General features: G+C 34.8%; 1 protein-coding gene across 1 annotated transcript in view; it reads left to right on the top strand.

Moving 5' to 3' along the window:
* Nucleotides 1–4,313: 4,313 nt before the first annotated feature.
* The window catches only part of LOC148673403 (A disintegrin and metalloproteinase with thrombospondin motifs 19-like), a 120,535-nt gene continuing 99,620 nt past the window's right edge, over nt 4,314–25,228 (top strand). The window contains exons 1-7 of the mRNA XM_088629823.1: nt 4,314–4,971; nt 5,310–5,761; nt 12,859–13,018; nt 18,127–18,299; nt 20,545–20,628; nt 21,590–21,744; nt 24,429–24,472. Coding sequence (XP_088485949.1) covers nt 4,914–4,971; nt 5,310–5,761; nt 12,859–13,018; nt 18,127–18,299; nt 20,545–20,628; nt 21,590–21,744; nt 24,429–24,472 — 1,126 coding nt within the window. The 5' untranslated portion in view covers nt 4,314–4,913. The remainder of the gene's footprint in view (nt 4,972–5,309; nt 5,762–12,858; nt 13,019–18,126; nt 18,300–20,544; nt 20,629–21,589; nt 21,745–24,428; nt 24,473–25,228) is intronic.

Below are 25,228 nucleotides of genomic sequence, written 5' to 3'. Positions count from 1 at the left end.
AGAGACGAACAACCACACACATTAGATAGCCACATCTAGCCAGGTGAAATACTATGTCAAAATTCTGTTCTGACTGTTAAGTATGACTTTAGAAGCACAGGCTAAAACTGGGAATTTCAAATAATTGCATCCATTTCAAAATGCACTGAGATCACATTAATGGTACGGCATTTAAAGCCATCAGTTTTCATTACATATGAGCTCATGTTGCTAACTGCTATAATGTGTTTCTTGCCAAAGGCATCACAGATGGAAATTTTCTCCTGATTAGTCATTAACTTATTAAATGACTTAAGTGTTCATACAAATGCATACTGTTAAAACTTTTTAAATTAATTGGACTACCTGATTAAACAATTTTATCTCCCAGATTTTAAACGTAAAAACTGCCATTTCTCTCTATAAATGGGGTGGAGCGGTGGCTCTGTGGCTAAGGATCTGCGCCTGTGACTGGAAGGTTGCTGGTTCAAATCCCGCAGCTAGCAGAGGAATCCTACTCCATTGGGCCCCTGAGCAAGGCCCTTAACCCCAACTGCTGTACAATGGCAGACCCTGCACTCTGACCCCAAGCCTCTCTCCCTGTCTGTGTTTCCATGGAGAAAAGCTGGGGTATGCAAAAAGACAAATTCTTAATGCAAGAAATTGTATAGGACTAATAAAGAAACATTATTAAACCTCTGAGGACTCTTCTTCAGTTTCACCATCCAATCTCTCTTCACTGGGTGTGCATAGTCAGTGAAGGGTTACAAGTAGGGAGCTGCATCAGTGTACAAGCTGCAGAGGAGCAAGTCGAGGTTAATTAACCTACTTGCTGTTTAGTAAATGGAGTTACTGAACATGTAATTATATTCATCTTGAGTTTTCTGTGCCTCTCCTCATTGGACAGCTGCTCCTAAGGGCTTGTTAAAATAAAGTCTGGAGGCTCAGCTTGACCTGATTTTTCCTTGCTAACTCATGGGAATGTACTGCTCCCCTTTTGTCCTCAGCCAAGTATGTCAGGCCTAGAGACATGTTATCTCTCAGAGACAAAAGTCACCTTGCACATCACATAACATGGTTATTTAACAGCAACACCAGGGACTCCCAGTATGACATCACAAAAAGAAAAAAAATAACTCAGGCAAAAATCACTCCTTCACTCCTTCAGTGTATTTAATGTTAATCGGAAACAGACTTGTTGTGAAGTAAATATTTTTTATCTAAAAAATAGTGGAGGATTTAGATAGTGATAAAACTAAGATGCAAAGCAGTCCTTCCTTTCAATGCTCTGTTTATGTTTAAACGTTTTGAATTACTACCTTTTTGTATAAAACCCCTTTTGCTTTTTGTTCTTACAGCAGGGGTTCATACGTCCATACCTGGAGGGCCAGAGAGTTTCTGGTTTTCTTTATACCTGAATCCTTACTTAGCTGATTGAACTCATTGTTTGCCTAATTTGACAAGTTGAAGCCTTTCCATATTCTTTAGAAACCAATGGTTTAAAGAAACTTACAAAACCTGCAGGACAGGAGTTGCTTTGAGGACCACAGCTGGGTACTGTACCTCTGGTTTACAGCTTACTTCATACAATTTGCCCCTGGACAGTCTTAGTGTATTACTAAACACGATTCTTCCTGAAATCTTTACAACACTATGCAAGTAAATAATACATAGAGTATTCATAATTATTTTATAGCATATTCTAAATGACACAAGAATAATTTCACTCATGCGTGGTACAAATCAGTTTACCATACTAAGCTAACTGGAAAATGTTTTATTGCATTATTAATAGCAGTTCATTTTTCAATATAAAATGGGTAATGTGTGTTGCTTTTCATCAGTCCACATTGAATTTTGAAACATTTCTGGTAATTCAATAGATCTAAAATAATTCATAAATGCATGTCTGGAGCTTATTTCTAATACATAAATCAGAGAGATCCAGGAAGACAGCCCACTCATGTTCCAGTGGTTTAAAGCATGAAGGGATGGCAGATATATGCTTGCAAAGCACTCAAGGGTGCTGATAGATTTGACGATTCAGTTGCAACGTTGTGTCCTCCGTGTTCCATATTAACAAACAGTACTTTAGTGGTTAAGGGCTAGACTGGATTGTCAGAATGCCTGTGCCCCCACTGACACTTCCATCTCCATTATAATGTTTCAAGCACATTAGCTTTAGGCCCTTTTTGACAACAAACAAAAAGCCAAAGGGATTTATTAATCAAAATTTCTAAATATCATGTCCAAAATAGTGAATACATCAGCTTGGGTGTGATAATATCACTACCAAGCATCATGTTTGTCCCCTGTGTGCTCATTCGTCTGCAGTTCTTTATAAGCATACTGTATAACAACCTCTAATTCACTGTTGTGCAAAAAGCTGAGATATTGTGCTTTGCTTTGTTTGGCTCTCTTTGTATCCAATATTTTCCCATCTTTACACAGAGTTGCAGTTATTTGGAGATCTTCTACTGAAATTGTTGCCATTGTTTGGTAAGCTTATAGTTAACCCAGATAGGTGTGTAGCACAAAAACACTTAGATTTACGTATGTGTAAAGAAGATTAACTGATCTTTATGACAAAATAATACCTGTTGAGTCAATTAAATTTGATTAGTGTGATTGATTTGTTATTCAAGAACTCTAAATTGACTACTCACTTACCTTGAGTTGCTGGGAAGACTCATATCAATGTGAATTAAAGGTTATTTAATAATAAGCTTGGTTTCTTCTCACAAAACTACATTAAATTAAACCAACGGCTGATGTTTGTGACAGTGTCATTACAGTAGAGAACGTGGAAACACTAAGTAAATGTTGGTGCTCATATCATACACATATTTGTATTCCCTGATTGTATTTAAAGATGTCTTAAAGGTCACAGGAGTATGTGTTTGTGTCATATTCATTGGTGTAAACAAAGCACATAGCATTTGTTATGGAATGTATTACATAATTTTATTGATGAAGAGGATGATAATTGTTGCCCATACTGTGTATCTCACATAGTTGTGTTCTCAATAAACATGTTATCTTAAAACCAACATCTTAAGGGACAACTTGTATCACAAGACAGCACAAAAAGGCCGTTAAGTCTTTGTGCCAACAGTCATCATGCTGGCTCTGGCCTACTGGACATCTTCTGTAAAAATGGTAGGAATGCCACTGGAGTATTGTAAGCGTATCAAATTCATCAGACCTTCAGAGGGGGTCTTAGTACAGGGGAGGTACTTTGATGTCTCATGTGCAGGTTTTAAAAGACAGGAAACTATCTGCCAGTGTTTTTAAGGCTCTGTGTTCAGTAGCACTAGACAAAAAAAAAAAAGAATACTGCAAGAAATCAGTGAAAATGCAAAGACTGCAGGACTGCTGTAGTTACTGAATTATATCAGTGACAATTTAATGATTATCTGCTGTATCAGAGCACAGTTCATGTAAATGCCTTGTTTTTTTATCGCCCTTTTGCATTATAGCAGATATTACCCTAGTATACTTGAAGCAACGGTTCTAAGGGTTCTTATTCTCCTATTTATTATCCAGTAACTCTGACTGCAACCATTATTGCATAAGCAATATTCTGTGTACTCACGGATCCCGAATAAACGTAACGTGATCTACAATAGAAGCAGATGTAAACTGTAAGGTTGAGGCCACCGGTGCCTTTCTGGAAGTTAAGTCACGGAGCTGTTGCAAGGGCACTAATGGGGTGGAGGAGGGATGCAAAGCTATAAACACCGGGGAAGGTGTGTTTGAAACCTGATAGGTCTGTTTAAGCGAGTGGAAGTGGGAGATATTTGTCTTTTTCACGAACATTCGTTTTAAATTCCAAAGCTTTTTTCATTATTCAAAATGTGATCAATTGAAGAGATATACCCACACATTACTACAGTATGTTTACGTTAATTAAAAATGAAGATAAAATTCTGACATGAGGGATAAGATTAACTATATGGATGTTAACACATTTTTATTTCAAAAACAGAACAGGAAATGACAGATACCAAAATACAGCACTTACGAAAAATGGTTGCCCAGTTTAAAAGTAAGAAAAAAAGTGCTATCACAGTGCCTAACAGGACTGTACTTGTATTTCTGAAATATGTTCAATACAGTATGTCTTATGTTAAGATACATGGGCTTGGAAATATTATTGCTATGCATTTTCTTAATTCCCACAATGCAAACTAAGGGGCAAACTAACTCCTTGTTCTCAAAGGACTCTCGATAGCTTTTATCCGTAAATTGGAACGAATCCTCTCACGCTTTCTTTGTAAAAGTAATAAAAACGACGTTTTCACACTTTTTGTCAAAATTTACCTTTCTATACATTTATTAATGTGATTTTAAAATGTTAATACATAAAGTGTTTAACGGCAGATTTGCTACAGTGCTTTACACAGTACTTACATTTTGTGTCAACTCATATATTATGGAAATAGGCTGACTGGAAATTAGCCTCCACCCACCTTCCCACCTATTTGTACTAATTCTATAAGCATTTAACGATTCTCTACTTGAGGCCAGGCATAACGGTATATAGAGCATGTCTGGGTGCTCTAGTGCTCTCTACTGCTCACTGTGTTCTATATACATCCTACATACTGCACTGTATGTGATCTGTACCGATCTCTCTCTCACTCACTCTGTCCCTTTCTCTCCTCTACTATTCTCGGCTCTAATTCTGTGCTGACTTTTGAGTTTTACTCCGCGGGACTCAAGCTCATTCATTCGGAAACTTAAATCTCATGTCAGAGGAAAAAAGAACTGCAGTTACCGGGATATGGATGTAAAAACCAACAGACAGCACACAAATAACACATAATTTTGTGTACGTTTGTGGGAAAGCGAACTTCTTTGAAGGATTTCGGCATTGTTACTAATAACATCAAGTTGATTTAAGAAAGCTGCACTGAACAGCTGTAGGGACTATGCATCTAAGCAGCCTTTGCAGCATTTTGTATCAATTGTGTTTTTTGACGGCAACAGGTAAATACCTACATTTATTTATGCATTTATACATTTTTTCTGAATATATTTAATGGAAGTGCAAAACTTTATATAAAATTTACATAAACCAAATTGTGATAGTGCGTTAGGAAGTCATGAAGTACATTTTATTTCATCCACTAAGGAATCTTGAGAAAAGGACCAATAAGCAGGTGACATGCCACCTGGTGTAGCGTCTAGAAGAGTCTTTGAACGACTCTTCAATACATCCTTACAACATACGATATTAAAATATTTTTTTTTACTACTAAAATAATTAAATGCTTTCTACCCGACCCCGACACAGTTGTTATTTTCACACTTTCTTATTTGTTCAGGTTTACAGTTCTTCCAGGATTCAGAGTCCGATATAGTTTTCCCGGAGGTTTTACCAGACACGAGTCCGCCGATTCCTGAGAGATCAGACGGTCAGGAGAGAGACGCCAGTGCTGGCAGCAGCTCTCGGGAGGTCCGCTCCATTTCCAACTGGGAAGAATACGAATCTCAAGAGTTATACCACTGGGAACCTCCAGGACCGCAAACACTCGCTTCCTCAGCTCTGAGGCTCAAAATCCCAGCTTTTGGCAAGGATTTGTATCTCATTCTAAAAAGAGACAGCCGATTTCTATCCCAGAAATTCATGGTAGAAAAACGACTTAAAGCACGAAAGGCGTCTCTGCACAATTCACCAGTTCCTTCCTCCTCTAGCACAGAAAGATCATGTTATTACAGCGGGACTGTTCTCAATTACGCAGAATCCATTGCCTCCTTCAGCACCTGCGTCGGGCTGGTAAATATAACCCTTTCGTTCTTGAAGAAGTTTGACAGGTTGTAGTTTTCGAAAATTGTGTTGGTTTTATCCCCACACCACAATATTATGTTATTTCTTATTCTCGTAGCAAGTGATCTTTCACATTATGTATGCATGAAGGACCGTACTGTACGTTACGGTACAAGAGAGACGTGTACTTAATTCAGGAAAGTATCAGTTATGCTGTTAATTTAACAGGTCATTTTACCCAATACCATTAGATGTGGAAAGACACAAGGTGTGTGTTTTATTTTCAGTGAACTTAGAAATGGCTTTCAAATCCAAACTTAACACAAAAAATACCCGAAAATGTTGAGATTTAGCACAATGTCAAATAAATAGTCACGAAATAATTGAGTTATTCCCCTTCCTTAATTTGTATTATTTGTGTGATTTCTTTTGGAAATAATTATTAGTTTTACATTCACATCAGTGAACTTAAATTACATATCTGAATAAGGCTACAGTAGCTTGTTCAGTCTCTTTCACTACAGGAATCCTAGACTTTTATTCTCTTTCTACTTAGGTTCTTTTAAGAAGGATACTGCTGGAGGGATAACAAAAATAGCCCAGTGTTTTCTGCTAGGTAAAGCTCACTCACTAGCTGAAACTTGATGACTGTTCTTTTCACATCAGTGGTAATTGGTACAAAGGAAAAAACTGAGGCAGGTCTCCACAGGCTCAAAGAAAGTGATATCCACCAGATACCAGTACTGGGGTTTCCTGTGAGGATCCTGTGCTTTTATTATACAATCAGACTGTGGCCAAGAGAGCTGGTTTAGTGCAATAGAAACAAGTATTACAGTACTTGAACCCATGTATTATTACTTAAGCATTTACCAGTCAACACCGAGTCCTGTTGATTTACTACAATGGCAAACCTTCAAATCGTTTTATAGAAGGGATGTTGTTCTAAATTGATTATGTGGAGGACAGCTTCCCAAAACCTAGTGTGTTTTGACCCCAATGCAGGTGATATTGATTAAGCAAGGTTAGCCATACAGGAACAAATGAAAAACTTACATACTTTTAATTAGTATCTTCTTTTTGATGTGTTTTAAAGGATTTGTACACAGCATGACTGTGGAAAAAGTGCTTCATTGTTTGAGTGTTTACCACAGTTTCTTCTGCGGGTTAAAATGAACTAATAAAAAATACAAGCATGTTTTTTGTTGTTTTAAACTGTAACTCTGATGCACATATACCTATAGCAGCCTAGCCAGTAACAGCAGTAGCCTAAAGGATAATCAATTTAATAACTACTCTTTTTCCAGAAACTTGGTGTGCAGCTGCCTGCAAAACTTTAACTCAATGTCTGTGTAAGACTAGGCAAAGCAATTATACCCACAGTCACTGCATTTATATGAATGGAACACTTTATAATACCTTGCAGACCTCACTCAGCCAGCTGCCCAGTTTCTACACAGCAGTCTTAGACACAGGTTGAGGATTTTACATAAGTTACCTAATTCTTTGCTCATATTTTTCAGCTTCAAACAGCAGGGGATCTGGATTGCTTGCCATGTTTGTTGATCTTAATTAAGGCAAAGTACCTTAAATGTTACAGGTGTGAATAGCTGCATTTTAGAGCAAATTGCAATATTATCAAATGAATGCTGCAGGGGCATGAAATGCTGTGAAGAGTTTTGGATCATGGGCACATAGACAATGTAAAATCATATAAAAGCCTCAGTGTACAATCATTAGCGACCTCCTGAGGTTTATAGTGAGCTCCTGTGGTTTTCAAGGTTTGGACATCTTCCCAAGACTTTTGACTTGAAGCACTGACTTGCATTAACTTAAAGCAGCACCCCTCTGTACTGAACAGCAAAAAGAATACATTTTAAATGTGGATGGGTTCTTTTTCACATTCTGCTTTGTTCCTCAGTTGATAAAACCACAACAATGTCCTAATTTATTTTGAAACTACAATTGTTTAAATATTTTGAAGTTTGGGAAGTGTCGAAATAGATTTTATAATTATTTTCTTAGTTTGGGCTATGAAAAAAAAAACAGATTAGGTCAGTTTGAATAAAATCAGGGTTTAGGCCACTGCAGTTCTTTGGTTTCTGTCTTAATTGGTCTAATGATATGTTCTTTCAGTCTTAAGTAATTGATCAATTAGTTTTGATTTTTTATTCATACAAAATATTATTTTGTTTTGAAGAGCTGTCTTTAAAATCAGGTGGTATCACCTTGTGCCCTGTACTGGCTTATCGTGTAGGATGAAAGTGACTGCAGATGATGAATGAGTGAATATGTCCAAAACAAAAAAGAAGAAACTGACACATTCAGTCTTATGACAGATACTTATCAGAAGTGTTAATTTAATGTACGGTGTAAGTACGTTACAGTACCTTAGAACGCTTGAATATAAATGATATTCATTTTACACTATGTCAAAGCACTTGGAAACACTGCACATTATATAAATAAAGCATAGCGATTATTTTTTATACAATCAAGAATATGGATTAAATATAAGCAAAGGAAATCATCTACTATTTAAAGACAGCTTTAAAATGTGTGTTTTGTAGTGCTTGAAGATGTCTGACATTTTGTAGATTGTTTCTTCAGTGAAAGTGTAACTCATTGATTTTTTTCTCCCTCTAGGTGGCCACTAGGTCACATCCATGTGCTAAGACAGGTTATACAGTATGTGCCATGACAGGTTATAAAGTTACACTTTTATGGTTTTACAGCCTTTGACTTTTGATCTCTTTTTAAGCTTTAGAAATATAGTAGTATAAATGCTATTTGCATGTTCCTTTGAGTTTACAATTTCTGTGATCTACATACCATACGTACAATAAGAACTCAAATCTGTTGACAGTTGTACAACTCCAGTCCTGATTCCTCTGCAGTCCAAAGCAACTGCATTTAATTTCCAAGTAGGAGTGCAATATATATAGGCACCTAAATATACTGGTGCAATGCAACTTCACTGGGTAAAAAAACTACGCTTCCTTACAGTGCACCAGAATCAATTAACTGTTGCAGATATCGCTTTCCAGTTGGTTGTTTAATGCTGTTTTTATGTACTTTGTCTAGTTCATTGGAAAATACTTGAGTATTCATATAAAGTGATAAGTTAAATGCAAGCAATGTACAACCTCTGTTGTATTATCTTTTCTGAATATCCAGTGAATTTCTGTGAGATCTATCAGTCTGAAGAAGCTTTTTTTCTTACTTTTCCTTTTTATCCAAGGTCCTATTAGGCATAGGTTAAGGAATAAAAATGACAGGAATAAAAATATAATTAAAGGAAATTGAATAAGTATATAAGTCTAAGGGTGGAGCACTGTTTACCATTACTGCCTCTCAGCACTGGGGCCCTGGGTTCAATTCCAGGCTAGGGGGGATACTGTATCTGTGTGGATTTTGTATATTGTATGTTCATTGTATATTCTATATTGTAATTTCTTCTGGGTGCTCTGGTTTCCACCCACAGTCCAAAAACACAGTGGTAGGTTAATTGATTTCTGGGGAAAATGAACCCTTTGTGAGTGTGTATGCATACAGTATGTGTGTTATATCTGTGTGTCTGCCTTGCAATGGACTGGTGTCCCATCCAGGGTGTACCCTGCCTTGTACCCATTGCTTGCCAGGATAGGCTCTCACTCTACTGTGACCCTGAATTGGAAGAAGCAGTTAGAAAATAGCTGGATGGGCATAAGTATCAAAGCCTATATAAGTGTTTTCTACTATTACAGCATCTTTGAGTTTGGGTGAGAAGAAACCAAGCTTGCCATTCCATTTATAATTTATGAAACATTTTTAATTTTTAAAGCCATCTTTAATTTATTATGAGCATACCCAACTTTGAGAAATGGACTTGTACTGTATATGTTTTGAAAGGAAGACCTTTAAGATGCTCACATGTTCATGGCAGCTGACTTTGACCTTCACACCTCTTGATTGGCCTCTGTTTCTGTACCCTGCTCCCACCTCTCGCTCCTCCTCTCTCCCAGCCTTTGTTCTCCCGCTACATTACCTTTGCTTACTGCCTTGTCTTTCTCACACCTGAAGAAGGCTCCACGGCCAAAACGTTGTGTTTTCTTTCTTCTTTTTTTCAGCATGGAATAAACCTATTACTTGCTCTTTTACAAGTTTACTTTCAGCATTGAGAACTAACTTATATTCTTTTCAACTGTTGCTTATACAACACACCATGACAAAGTGTTCTTAGTAAGGCATATATCATGTGTACAGGTGTCTATATCCTTTGGAATATGCTAAATAAAGTTGAGCAGTTAAATAAAATTGAGTGTTAGTCAGCTTCCAAACTTAATGAGCTTCTTTTAATTACAGAAATGATCTACTGTTTAGTCTTTTGATGCTCTGAGTATTAAATGAATTTTGAATAAATAAGCCTTCTCCACAGGTTTTAAAGTAACTAATCTCAGTAATATTCCTTTCAGACATCAGGTAATTCTCTTAGGTATTTAGGGATTACTTACTGTGCTTTGTCTTTACTGCCTCATGAATACTTGCATATAGATCATTTAAGTTATTGAAAGTGGCATTGAAATTTGGTAATTCTACTTGTGCACGGCAGGAGAAGGTTGTGTGGGCTTGTTATTTGTATTAACTGACCTGTAATGTAAATTTCTGGGCCTGTTTAAGTTTCCTAAGGCTCATGACAGCTCCTGGAAGCTGATGGAAATTCTGCAGATCTGAAACAAAGTGCACAACATACTGTATTACATTATACACGTACAGTTGTTGCAGTAATGTTAAATGTTTTCAACAAACACAATGATATCTTTCAAAGAAGAACAAAGCACAGTAACACATACAGTAGGTGTTAGGATTTACCCCTTAGAAAGTTGTATTTTTATCTAATTGCTATTTAAAATATCTCTACAATATTATTTGGTTTGACAGTTTTTAATATAAGAAAAATGTTTCATTTGAAAAAATATGGTGGTGAAGTGGTGGACAGCACTGCTGCCTCTCAGCTTTAGTGTCATGGATACAGTTTTGGACTGGAGTGCCTTCTTTATGAAGTTCACATCATCTATCCATGTTTTCTCCAAGCACTCTGGTTTCCTCCCACCTTCCAAAGACATGCTTCCAGGACAGGCTTCAGTTGTCCGTAACACTTAACAAGAACAAACTGCTTTTGATAACAGAGGTTGATTTAAATATAAAACATGTTTTCGTGTTATGTTGTTCCTGACTTTCCAGTTGAAACATCTGCAAGCTAGATTTCTCAAGACATTTATATGAATGTTTGCTGTAGTCCTGGCTACGCCATTAATCATGTGTGGACAGGGGATTAGAAATGAAAAGTCAATGCTGTTTTAAGGACTTCAGTAATCTACAAATGAAATAAATCATTTTACTATTCAAATTAAATAATTGCAAGTTTTCAAAGGTATGTTAATACCTTATGCATTTCAAAGAGACAGAATCTGCCAAGCAGTGTGTTTTTACCTGAAGCCCACTCAGTGTTGGCTTCTCTTCTTTAGGATGGTGATGTTATTAAAGTAACCCCAATCAATATCAAGACTATAGTCAGGATGTGAGATCATTTATGTTGTACTAGCATGTCCTGAGTTTTACCTTTTATGCACTAGAAAATTTATACAAGATGACATTTCTTGTATGACAAAGATTGAAGAGACAAAGGCATGTGTTTAAGATATATTTCTGTGACATATCTTATCCCTGAAGTCATCTTTAGATGTAAGAAGATTTGAAAACAAACTCTCCGGTCAATGAGGTGAAAAAAGACAATGAAGAAGCTCTGTCCAGGATTTAGATTTGTTTTATTGAGTAACCTAGAAACTGACAATTTCTGGCAACAAATAAACAAAACCAGCATGACCGCAATGCTAGTGAACTTCATTAACAAACAGTCAATGAAAAACACTCCAGTAAGGTCCCATGCAGACTTGTTTTTGGCTTTAAAACGTTTTTTTAATTATTAAAATATGTTTCATCCTATCCTAATGACATTGGCTAAAGAAAAGTAAGCATTTTCTTTTAGTACTAACAATTACAGTGTGTGGAAGCTGGAATAAAGAAAACCTTTAATGTTCTTTGTATAGTGTTTTGTGGTAGACCGCAAGAAAAAAAAAAACATTTGGTTTCCCTTGCTTAAGAGGGTATTAACAAGCACAACCAACCACTGAGCTTCCGGGCTTTAAATTAAGAAAGTTTAGTACGAATGGAGCTGAAACACTGGAAATTACATAAACCCACATACAGTATTTAGCATTACATTTTTTTAACATGATTTTTCACTTTGGACTGTATACATGCTGAAGTCACCTAAGTCCTAAACTCGTCCAAACCAACCAGACCATATTTTAACAGAAGTTCAGTTTAGTCACTTGGAACACTTGGAACATAGACATTTAACTCCCCCTTGCTTCCAACAGTGATTTAAGCACATAATTGAGTTGAATATACTGCATTGCCTATGGACTTTAAGGCCTGTACCTTGTTGTTCAAAGTAGAAAAAAATAGCAAGGTACATAACACAAGAAAAAAGCTTAATCTGAACCTGTGAAAATGTTTATAGTTTATTTTAAAAATAATTATTTCTTCTTGAATTCAATATTGAAATACAGGCAAAAGAAATAAAGATTGCAGATTTTAATAATGATTTAATAATGATAAAAATACATTTTTATCCATCCGTTTTGTAACTGCTGCATCGAATTTGGGGTCGCGGGGAAGTCGGAGCCAATCCCTGCAAGCAACAGGTGGAAGGCAGGCTACACCCTGGATGGGACGCCAGTCCATCGCTGGGCAGACAGACACAAATACAGACATGATATTCTTGCCCTAGGGCCAATTTTTTCGCAAAAGTTGATCAACTTACTGATATAGTATGTAAATCGGAGCTCCCATGGTAAAACTATGCAAACACAGGGCATACTATACTGTACATCCAAACTCCATGCAGAACATGTCTAGAATTGATCCCAGGGCCCCAGTGGGCCACTGTGCCAGCTTGCATTTTTATCATTAAGTACTGTATAATACTATTTTCTCAAATGTTTAGCATTGGCTGATTTAAGAATGCTATTTAATACTTTATGTGAATATTCTTTATTTTCCAGATGGGGTTTATTCAGGTGAATGAGGACTTTTTGTTTATTGAACCTCTGAATGACACACTGGCTATAACAGGCCATGCTCACCGTGTCTACAGGAGAAAACGCTCTATGGAGGAGAAAACAGTGAGACAGAACACACAAGACTATTGTGGCATTCTGCCTGGTATGTAAATTACTATACATTTACAGTGCATGGATAAAGGTGACATTCTTATTACTATTATTATAGAAAAGATTAGTTATTGTTTTATTTAGTAAAACTAGGAAATAAATGAAATTTATGTTTTATGTTATTTTTTAAATTAGCAAATGAATCATCCTGATTCTGATTCATTTTTTTTTTGTTAGTGCCTTAGTTAAACTTTTCTAAAAAAGAAACAAAACATCCAATCACTGGGATATTGTTCTAAAAATCTGTGTTTTGGTTGTCCAGCTTGTGACATTTGATGAGTATTAAACAAATTTCAAAGAATAATATCCTGATTACTGAATGAGTGCACTTCTCGCTTAAGTATAAGGGTCTTTGAAATGCAAATAAAGTGGTTGTCAAATTAAAACATCTTGATTAAAATGCTATCCAAGAGCCTTCCGTTTAGTATCATATTGAGACAGTTTTGTTTTTTACACAAGATTATTCAATTCTTCCATTTACATCTGGCATATCATTACACATTCCTATAGACATTCATGCAATTAAACATTACATCATGTAATTGAAGAAGAATCTCATACCTGCTTAGTTAAATGAATAGTAGGAAATTAAATATGGACCATTGAAAATAATCAAAACACTGAACTTCTTTTCAAGTATAGAAACATTTTTCCTATTTCTTTTTATTGTATACATTGATAAAAACGGACAAAAAAAAACGTTCAAGTTTTACATGAAAATACTTGCAAAGATGCTATGCATTAGAAATGTTGACGTTGAAGTGTATGTATGTGTTTATGTTACCTTGACATTACCCACACTGCACTGTTCTGGGAAATACTGTCAGTTTGCTGTCTTTGGTACATTTTGACTGGGGTTTTTGACTGTGAAGACAGTATTTTAGTGCACACATCCTTTCTTGATCTAACCATATTACAAAAGAATAAGATCACTTTATTAGCCATATACAATTTCTTGTATTAGGAATTTGTCTTTTCACATACCCCAGCTTGCTCTCCATGAGACACACAGACAGGGAGAGAAGCTTGGGATCAGAGCACAGGGACAGCCATTTATACAGGCCTCTGGAGCTGTTGGGGTTAAGGGCCTTGCTCAGGGGCCCAGCAGAGTAGGATCCCTTTGCCAGCCGCGGGATATGAACCGGCAACCTTCCAGCCACATCTTGGTACTGATCTCTCTGATGTTCTGTAACATAAAAGAAAGCTTATCACTACAATTTCTTGCAAGTTCTCTGACATATGATTCTCTGACATATGAGGGCCCCTGATTGGCTCAACAAGTAAAGGCACTTACTCGAGCACAAGTTCAGTTCTGTGATTCAGGTATCGCCTGAGTCATGTGAGCAGGGTGAGACAAGTCAGCCAGGACTGTCTTAGTTTCCGGCCGTTCCAGGCTTGTGGTTACCCACCTGTTTTCCAATCAGTGCTGGACCTGAGATATGGAACTCTGTCATGTGTAACATGCTAAAATATGAGAGGCTAAATGTGGGCTGGTCAGAGGGGTCAGCCAACATTTCCTCATTCTGCCTTGGGTGTGGCTATGAGTCGAGATGTGAAAAACACACATATAACAAAAAAATAAAAAGGTTGCAAACTTTAATAGAAAAATGTACATGTTATTCAATACGTCTAGCTTTAAAGCAGTACATTGACCATGGTATATTTGTTGATCAAACAATATGAATGGTATGTTCTGGGACAGTGAATAATACTACTAGACATGTTTTAAACCATTAGCCATATTTTACAGAGGCCTCAATATATTTTATTTGACTAATTTGCCAGTTAAGATAAACCTCATACCTTTTCACACTGCTGAAACCGCGTACAGGGATCCACCTCGTGGTGAGGTCTGTTGAGGACAAAGTGGCATTAAATGAAGAATAAAACACTTTACCATCCTCTCAGCCACTAACTCGAATATTCTGTGACCTACAAAATCAAACTCCCAACATGTGACATCTAAATTGCTTCCATCTAAAATGTGCTTGCATACACATATGTGTTTTATGTAGAAAATGAGTGATAGTCACCCTGCGGATGCTTGAGTTGATTCTTCCTGGAATTATTTGTACTGTAGTCAATGTAATCTGAGAGCAACGATGCAGATGAATGTGACAGTCCCAGCATGGTGACCCTCTTCCTTCTGGGATGCGGGCTGGCCCTCAAATTTTGCTTGTCTCTCTGAACTAGTGTGCTGATTGTTGAAACAGAACATTTTATTCTAAAGACAGCTACTTTTATTGACAGTCTGGCTTCAATCATTTTGTTAGTAACCAGGCAGTCTCCATCACACAAGAAGGGGCACGGTTCTGTCTTTCACCTTTTATACAGATTATTAATAAACATTTGTTCATAGGTTTAACTCAACTTAATCTCTCTATACTTTATATAGAAAAATAAAAATTGGGTATTATATACTATTATATTTTGTATATTATATATTATTTGTAATATTATATATACTATTTTGCTTTTTTAAATTAAACTGGGTTTATCTACAGTATGGAGATTTAGCTCAGCATCCTGGAGTTGTGAGACTGCAGTATAAAGCACCAGCACACTATCTTTTATTATCTTTCTTTTTGCATGTGATTTCTCTTAGAATGCCAATTTAAAGTAAAATTTGATCCACCACAGAAACCTGGTTATTGACACTCATAGGCCCTGATCCCATCATGGGTCTTCTTAGGAGCTGTAAATCAGCTCACAATAAGAACTTTGTTTCACATACTGGAAACTCCTTCCAGATGTCTACAGCTTTTAATTCTACGAGGTGATGTCTCACTATGGCAGGGAATGGATAAAACTCCTTTTTCTCTAAGGAAAGGTTTAATGTTCTCAGAGAAAATGTCATCGCTAGATAGAAAGTACAAGATAGAGTAGGTTGAAATGAAGGCTGCACCAGTAAAGCCATTTTTATTATGTAAGGAAGAATGACAAAACATTTATGTTATGCAAACTTCAATGCAAGGTCAACCAGTTCTGTTGACATCAACAGCAGCTGAAATGCCTTTTTCTAAAATTATACTTAATTGTCCTAGAGGAGAAAAGGAATGTGATAAAGACTTTAACTACTGTTTGTGCAGCATCAGTTTCAAAGGAGACTGGATACACTTTTGCTTATTATTGTCAATTAAATTCTGCAATCAGTCTACATTATTGCTATTGTAAATCCTGAGTGAAACTCCTGTTTAAGAGTAAGGTTATTTAAGCCAATGACATTGAAGATATATTTTTCCTTGTGATGGCTAATAACAACTATTAGGAAAAAAAATAAAGACTTTGCTAGAAAAAAAGTTTCCCGGATGAAAATGACCTTCTCTTTCTCTGTGAGCAGATTAAACAATAATGTGCCATTTTTGTATGGTACAGTATATGTTGTATTTGGCATATATTGAAATTGTATGAAAATTTAAAGTATTCATATATATGCATACTTGTGTGTATATTTACACATATTTAATATGTAAACTAATTTTGTTATCTTTTAATAACTATTAAACATTACTTGCATGTTTAAGAAAAACATGTATTTTAAGTGTAGTGAAAAAATGAAAAATATTGTATATTTCAGAACAAATATAGTGTAACATAATATATTCATCATTTCACTAAATAAAAAGGTAGGTACCACCCTCACTTGGATACAGTTTAAGTTGTAGTACAGTTATTTTATACAATAAATATTAAATTACAGCCCACACCAATATACTGTACTTATCACAAAAGGCATTGGTTTAGGCCTTAGCAGCAGTGTTAGAGTAATAGCTGAACTTTCTTTAAATTCAATTTACAAAGTGTTAAGTGTTAAGAAATTGTTTCTGATTGCTGTTGTAAAAGCTTTTGTCTTTCAAGGAAAGCTTCATTCACTGTTTTAGTTTTTTTTTATTTAGACAAAATATATTTCTGTTCTAAAGTCAGTCTGGAGAGGAGCAGACACATAGCTTTCTGCGATTACATTTGGGTCACTCATATTTAGCCTTTAATTTGTACATTTAATGTGCTTCCAGCACAATTCCTTTGAACTGTTGCTATTTTATTGATTTCATGTCATATTTATTTTGAACCTATTGTATATCAAAATATACAATATATTGTTTTGAATTATTTTGGGGAAACACTAAATCAGTTCCATTAGTACCACAAGTATGTATTCTCACAAAGTGAGTAAGGAAGCAATTGTTAGCCATGTCTGCCATTTTAGTTTCAGCTACTGACATGCCTATATGTTGTGTTTCTCAATCTATATGAGGAAAATTAAAATCTCCCATGATAACTACTCATTAACTTTTAAATAGTTTCTGGATAAAATGGTATTATAAGTAATATCTAAACATGGGCATCTGTAACATACTGTATGTATAAAATTATACCCATGTAAAAATACATACTCCCATATTTTTTATAAGTTTGATCCATATAGATTCTAAGACCCTTTTCTCACATAGATTAACTTTGCCTGAATTTTCTTTTTGATGTTTAGTGCTACCCCACTGTCTCTTGCAATTTTGAATTGTCTCTGCTGAATGCCATGTATCCACTAATGTTGTATGAGTGACCATCACATATTAGCCATGTATTAATGGTTCAAGTTGAATGTGAATTACCTGCTAATGCATAGCCTGTTTCTTGTATTTAGTTCTGAATGCTCTTTAAATTTGTGTATGAGTATTTAGTTACCTGGTTCTTTGACATTTTGTCTTTCTAGTTTTGGGTCTACCTAGGAGCTGATTATCCACATTACCTGATAATGCGTGTTTCTACAGCAGCAAAGGATACAATACATTTGTTGAACATATCTTCTTTTTCCATAATAGCAATAACTGATTGTATCTACAGGATGTGGTGTCATAATCCAGCAGTAAAATTGTCTTTTTTTTATACATGTGAATCCAGTTCTTTCTAAGATGATTTAGCTGTAGTCACAGGATCTTGAAGCTGGCTATTGTTTTTGAATTATTTAATTAAACAGCCTATCAATTCTTGATTTTACTGATGCACCCAGTAGTTATAACTTGGAATAAATATAGTTTAATTATATATTATACCTCTTACTAGTTTAGATGGGAATTTCATAATTCTTTTTTCATCTTGCAGAAAAACAGAAAAATAAGAACAGAAAATTAACAGAAAATGGAAGAGGAAAAAGATACTCCTATAAAGTACCTCAAGATTATAACGTGGAGACCTTAGTTGTCGCTGATCCTGCCATGGTCAGCTACTATGGACCAGAAGCTGCTAAAAGATTCATTCTCACAATTATGAATATGGTGAGCTTTTATAAAGAAATAATAATTTAACACTTTAATTTTAGAAACCTTTAAAGACTGTATGGGAAACATTTGACTTTTGTCTTAGCTGGTGTTTCATCCTCAATTTCACATTTGTTATTCATATGTGTACTTTTGATGGTCCTTTTTGCACTCCTCAAGTGGCTATTTTTAGCTCAGACGCTTTGTGTCATTTATCATAATTTATATCCAACAGCTTATTATTATCTGTCAACCTTGTGTCACATGTGTTTGTTCACAATATCACTTCTAAACCTAAAAAATGATTGTCTAGTTAAGACATACACATTATTAGACCATAAGTGCTAAGAAATGAAATCAGCAGTGTAGTGTACCTCATTTTTTGTTTAGTTACCCATAAAGTTATTTGTTGGAATGTCAAGTTGATAATCCACATCCCACAAGGGGAATTTACAAACTTTACACACTCCCCAGCGTGGGAAGCACTCAACGTAAATAATTTGTAGAAATGTTTATGGATATGTACACACAAGTGGGATCTACTAGTGCTTCTTTAATTAATCTTTTCTCTTTATACAATGAGTTACTATCTTTATTTCTCAAGTCTGCAGTATTTATTCCATGGAAATTTATTTGTGTTCAGAATATATGTATTACAAAATGTACTGTACAGTACATATAATAGATTAGGATAGGTATCAGTAATACCACAATTAATTTATTATTACAATTTAAACAGTAATTACTGTTATTTAAGGAAATGCACCCAGTTCAGCACATTATTTCTAGATCAAGGCATAGAATAATTAATTTTACCAACTTTTAACAAGCTGAGATTAAGAAGTTGATTAATTTTGTAAGGAATGTACAGTAGTATATAAACATAACTGCCAACTTCCTTTACAAGATTTTACCCTTTTCCTTACAAGTTTTCCTTTTCCTTTAAGTTAGGTACAGTAGCTAAAGGAAATGTGAAACTCAAGTAAAGTATATGTGACTATTATACTAGCAAAGGCCACAGCCTCAGGAGCTTAATGTTCAAGGATACCTGCTGAGTTTTAATGAGGCTTATCTATTGTGCTGGCAAAAAAAGCAATAATATTAGCCCAACGAGATTATGATTAAACAATTTTGATTTTTGTTCTCATATAATGAGGTGTTATAGAACTAAAGTGTTTTCCCCAAATTCTTATTTGGTTCATTAAGTCATATAGTCAACTGAAAGTAATGATTAAACTGAACCCTTTTTCAATTTGATGTAAGTGGTTCACAGTGTTACAGAGGGAAGTATTCTTTGAATGAATTTGAACTTGGTGATACAATATGGGTTTTGAGTTTAAATAGCAGAGATCTTCATATATAGAACATAATGAACCTGTAATACTACCTTAAAACTCACAAGAGCGGTCATATAACTATATATTGGTTGCAATATGAAGTGTTGTCCATTAGTTAAAGCAATTACATAAAGGTAGTTTTCATTTTAATTGCTTGTATTTTATAACTTAAATCATATTAGTCAGCAGTATCACCTAGTGTGGTGGTCCCCAGCCCTGTTCCTTGGGTACCACTGTGTCTGTTAATAACAATGCCAGCATTCACACCTTAAGCAGCCTCTCCTCAACATAATATTTTAGGTGTTTAACTTATGAGGAACACACAGAGGTTACAACGACAATGTATCAAATACTCCCCTTATTACTTTTTTATTTCTGCAGGGGTCAAATATCTTGCACTTCAAACAAAAGATCTGAATGGAGGAGTTCTGAAACTCAGAATTTGGCACAGGGTTGATACTAATCGCAATTTGCATTAAAAATGTACAGGGCACTAAAGGCTAATTTAAAATTTGCCCCAACCATGAAATTGAAATCAATTGGCCTGTAATTAAGAACTAAACTAGAGCAAAATTCAGAAGACATACAGTAGTAATCCCTAAGGTCTATGGTTTAGAAAACCATATTGCATGTACTGTATCATCATAGTAATTTACTAGTTCTTGTGTCATTAAGCAAATGTGGCAGGAGTTTTATATTTATTAAGTAAAAGTTGAAACTTGAATGAGTATTAAATATAAGCTGCAAAAAGAAAATAAAGAACAGATATTTAGGGTTCTTTAAGGTTGTAAACAGAAATAATCGAGATGTCTGGCAAAAATGCTTTGGGTTTTTGTTTTTGAAGGTGTATATTTTTTATGAAAATTTGGATTAAATTAAATAACTATGAGAACAAAATACTGAACTTTAAATATGTTTATTTCTAGGTTTTTAACCTATTTCAACATAAGAGCCTTGGCATCCAAATTAACATTCGATTGACCAAGCTTGTGCTACTTCAGGAAACACCGGTAAGTACTGTATTTTTAAATATTTATTTTGCCTCTTAGGAACACAGGAAACATTTAATAATGGCTTTAACACATATAATGCTGTATATAGTGGTCAAAAGCTGACAAAGAATGGATTATGATATGGTGAAACGATTTGTGTATTATACTGAGAAATATTAAGTCTGGTCTCTAAAAATCAATTTAATAATAATGTACTGGCATTTACTAATACTAAAAAATAATGACTGTATTGTAAGAAACCATATTTGTAGATATAATGAAATTTTACATTACAGTTACAACAAAAACAAATCTGCCCAATGAAATTGCATTTTCTTTTTACAGATACACAGTTTAAAATTGGTCACACCCCAGCAATCATTAATTTGTTGATGTTTCATCAGCTTTGATAATATAAAGAGGACACTTCTTTAAATTACACTTCTTCTGATGCTATAATTGAAATTGAAATAAGTTTAAGAGGTTGAAAACCTTTTGCCTTGACATGTTTAAATATTCTAAGAATTCTGATCTTGCTCGTGGTGACTAATGACATTGAATCAGTTGGTTCTGTCTCCAGCCTCCTTAAATACCCATTGTCAATCAAAGTGTCTGTGTACTGTATAATACTGTATAACTGTATTATGAGGCACTTATACAGTAAGTTATACAGTAGTTATACGAAATGAGGCAGTTATACAGTATTGTATAACACTATTAGTATAATACTGTATAACTGTATAACACAATACTGTATAACTGCCTCATTTTTGGCTTAGTCTGGTTGTGGGGTTTATAGATATGAGCTGACACGTGAAAAATAAGCAACTGGCTATTCGAAATGTTATGTGTGTATCACAAAAAAACAGGAAAATGGATTTCTAAATTTGTAAAAACATCAGCTATACAGTATATTTGCTGTTTCCCTAACCTTTTCAAATCATTTGTGTATGGTTTTAATCCACACTTTTGTTCACAGACAGACATGTACATTGGCCATCATGGGGAAAAGATGCTGGAGAGCTTCTGTAAGTGGCAACAGGAAGAGTTTGGTAGGAAGAACATCCATGTTGATTTTTCTACAAGATGGAGGGATGACCTACCATCAGTTGATACTGCTATACTTATCACAAGGTATGGGGAAGCACTTGCTGGCTATGGTGTTGATTATATTCATTATAATTAAGAATAAAAAAAAATTAAATTATTAAAAAATATTAAAATGTTATTCGTTAATGCATTTTTTATTACTATTGATAAGTGACATAATCAGATCTCATGGTAATCAGAGCTATGATTGTGATTGTTATTCATAAATAAATATCAAGGGTTTGAAAAAACTGAACGAATGGGTTTCACTTCATACCAATATATGTACACATAATGGTATCACTAAGCACCATTATGTGTACATATTTTGGTATCAGGTGAGACTCTTTTGTATCAGGGTTTTTTACTAGTCAGGCACTGTGACAAGTACAGGGTAAATGTTATGATTAAGATGGCCTAATGAACACAACCTACAACATATGTAACATCATCATCATACATTACAATGATCAAAAACATAGAGCCAATGCAATCAAGAAGTTAATCTGAATATCCCCAGATCATCAAGTCAAACTCAGATTTTCTATCCAATTGAGTATTTTACTAAAAATACAGTACATTAATTACATAATTGCTTATTAAGAAATGATGACAGAACATCCCAAGAAAGAGCAAGAACTCAAAGTGGCTTCAGCAAAACATCTCAAATGATTACACGGATAGTGTAGTGAGTTGATTGGGTTGCATGCTTGAGTAGCATGCAGTTATTGCCTCAAAGGAGAAGTCAAGCTTTGCTTGACTTATGCAAGCTAGTCAAGCTCTGACTTTTATGCTCTGAAATGTACTTAAACTAAAACACTTGAAATCCCTATGTTGAACACAAAATACAGTATGCTTCCATTTTATTATGATACAATGTATGCATTGATTTGCCAAAAGATAAAAGATATATTATAATATACTTTATCATTGAAATGTCATGATCAAAAAAGCTTTAAAGAAAAAATAACAGTTTTGACTTTATTTTGCTGAGGGCATTCACTACCAGTTGTCATTGAATGATTTGGTTTCCTATGATCACACAAAGATATGCAGGTTTGTTTTAGTTGGTTATACTAAATGATCCCATTTATCCATGGCCTTGTGATGGATGAGTGTCACATTCAAAGGATAGAGCAGTTGTTTATTCTTATTCTAGCTTGCTACCCACTACAATGTGCAAGTTGTGCATCTTGAAAATGTTATAGAAAATAAATTTGTTTTGCTGTTAGTTCTGTGCTGACATGCTTTGTGTATTCTTTTAAATAGTTGTAATAGTTCTGATATTAATATGTTTGCAGCTTTTTTTGTTGTTGTGATGTGTATCTTTTTTAGGAACTGATTACCTATTTAAGATGTGTTAGATTAGAGTGACTACTTAATTTGACCTAACCTGCTTTGCTTATATGGGCATGAAACATTGCTGTCTACTGACTGATCTGGTTGAATAAAGGACTATTATTTTGGAACTGCTTAAACAAATCTTGGCAAAAATACCTTGAGGGTTGTGTTAAACATCAACATCAAATTAGTTTTTGTAGTCTAAACAAAAACATTCTAGTGTCCCGCGATAGACTTTGCAGTAATATAAACAAATCAGTCAAGTCTCCATGCCTGCTAACAGCTCCATGCTTTCCACCATCATGTTCATGATTTTCTGTGACTATTGGCATCAATAATGGCTATTTGCATGCTCAGAAACTATTGGCAAAGAAACCAGTTTGATAAATAAATCAAATCACCCTATATCAGGTTGTGCAGTAGATACCTCTGTTCCTTAGATTTTAATAGAAATTAAATATTTGAGAGGTTTTGTGGAATGGTCTGCTGGCATTGAGCAGGAGTGAGAAAGCACTTTCATCAAATATTAAGATTTATGCTGCAACAGCTTGATTTGGTCCCGTTTGGTGTTTCTACTATTATGTTTACTTTCCTAAATACTTTCCTAATTACCTTTTTAGTAGTAATTCATGGTGGCTCTTGGTGCCCATGTGTTAATTATGAATTTCAAGTGTCTGAAATTCTTGACGCGATGTTATTACCATTCAAAATGCTGATACATGATTTCCTTGAGCTTATTAACAGCTTTTGTCCCTTATGACCAAGAAATGTACTGATACATGTTGATATTGATTTTAAAACCAATAGACTTCAATGTTTTTTGTTCAATGGGACATTTCACGCTTTACTCTATATTTCTAGTATTGTGGGGAAAGAAAAATGAAATGTACGTGAAAAGGTTGTAAAAATGTATCCAGGGAACATTGAGAATTGAGGAGATATTGTGCTAGATCCCAGTCTTACCAGCATGTGACCCTTGACATCAACACAAAGCCAATCAGAAAAATTGCTGCTGAAAGAACTTCCTGATTGTGGCTTTCTGATTTGCCCCTCTGCTGTGACTTAAGGCATGTACACTGGTTAATGTCATCTGAGAACTGTAGCAGAACTCCAATTGGTTGTTGTTTATTAAGTTCACTGCCTTTAGCATTGACCCTTAAATGTTAGTGTTTAATGCACTTTGTCTCCCAATTAACCTTAAATCAGTTTTATGGCTAGATGAATGTTACAACATCCTTGCTAATCCCATCCACTTTCTGTGCAGTGCCACTGAAGGAGATAAAGAAGCCTTGTAGTTGTTCACTGAGCCATACAAATTATGTGTAAATGGGTCAGATAATCATTGCAGTTTTGTTTTGGGACTGCTTAAGTTTGTCTTCATATTTCAGGAAAGATTTCTGCGTGCACAAAGATGAGCCATGTGACACTGTAGGTGAGTTAACACCAGATGTTGTTTCATTCTTTTGATAAAGATTACTGCGAAATTAAATTCTTCTAATTTCACAGGAGAGGGATGCCTTTATTAATTAAAATACACATTGCCCTAATGTGCATTTTAGATTTTGTTTCAAACTATCAGGGTAAAATAAAGGCAACACATTCCCACCCATTGGTGCCAAGGTGCAAATGGTTTTCAACCGAAGTTCATTTTGGTATTTGTTTTTAAAGTAATCTGCTCACAGGAAGAAGCAATTATATGAATTCTCATTTCTATAGTTCATTAACAGTCATACTAGTTTGTTTTTTTACCTTTTGCACCAGACCAATTAGATTGACCACCTTATTGTTGTTTCCTCTATGTTATTAAAAGCATTATATCAGTACTTTTATAGACCAGCAGCTCTGGTATGTCCTTCTTTGGTTACATTTATTTGAATAATTTCCTCACAGGTACTCAGTTATTAATATTAATACTACAAATGAAAATACAGTGAAATAACCTTTATTAAAACCATCACATTACTTTGAAAATGACACTCCAAAATTTAACTAATTACAATTCATTCACATGACAGTAAAAAATTCAAGAACTATTCTTGAATTCCCATTTACTCTTGGGAACAATTGAGTTTAACAGTATTTGGTTTAACAGTAACTTAGTTTAACAGTATTTGGTATACCATTAATTGATAGTTAATTAGTATATGATGAATTTTAATAGTATCTTTTCACAAATATTCTCAAATAA

This window comes from Lepisosteus platostomus, chromosome 4, assembly GCF_059453375.1.
Source record: "Lepisosteus platostomus isolate fLepPlt1 chromosome 4, fLepPlt1.hap1, whole genome shotgun sequence".
Classification (NCBI taxonomy): Eukaryota; Metazoa; Chordata; class Actinopteri; order Semionotiformes; family Lepisosteidae; genus Lepisosteus; species Lepisosteus platostomus.
The sequence above is the reverse complement of the archived record's forward strand: the minus strand, read 5'-3'. Positions and strand labels throughout refer to the sequence as shown.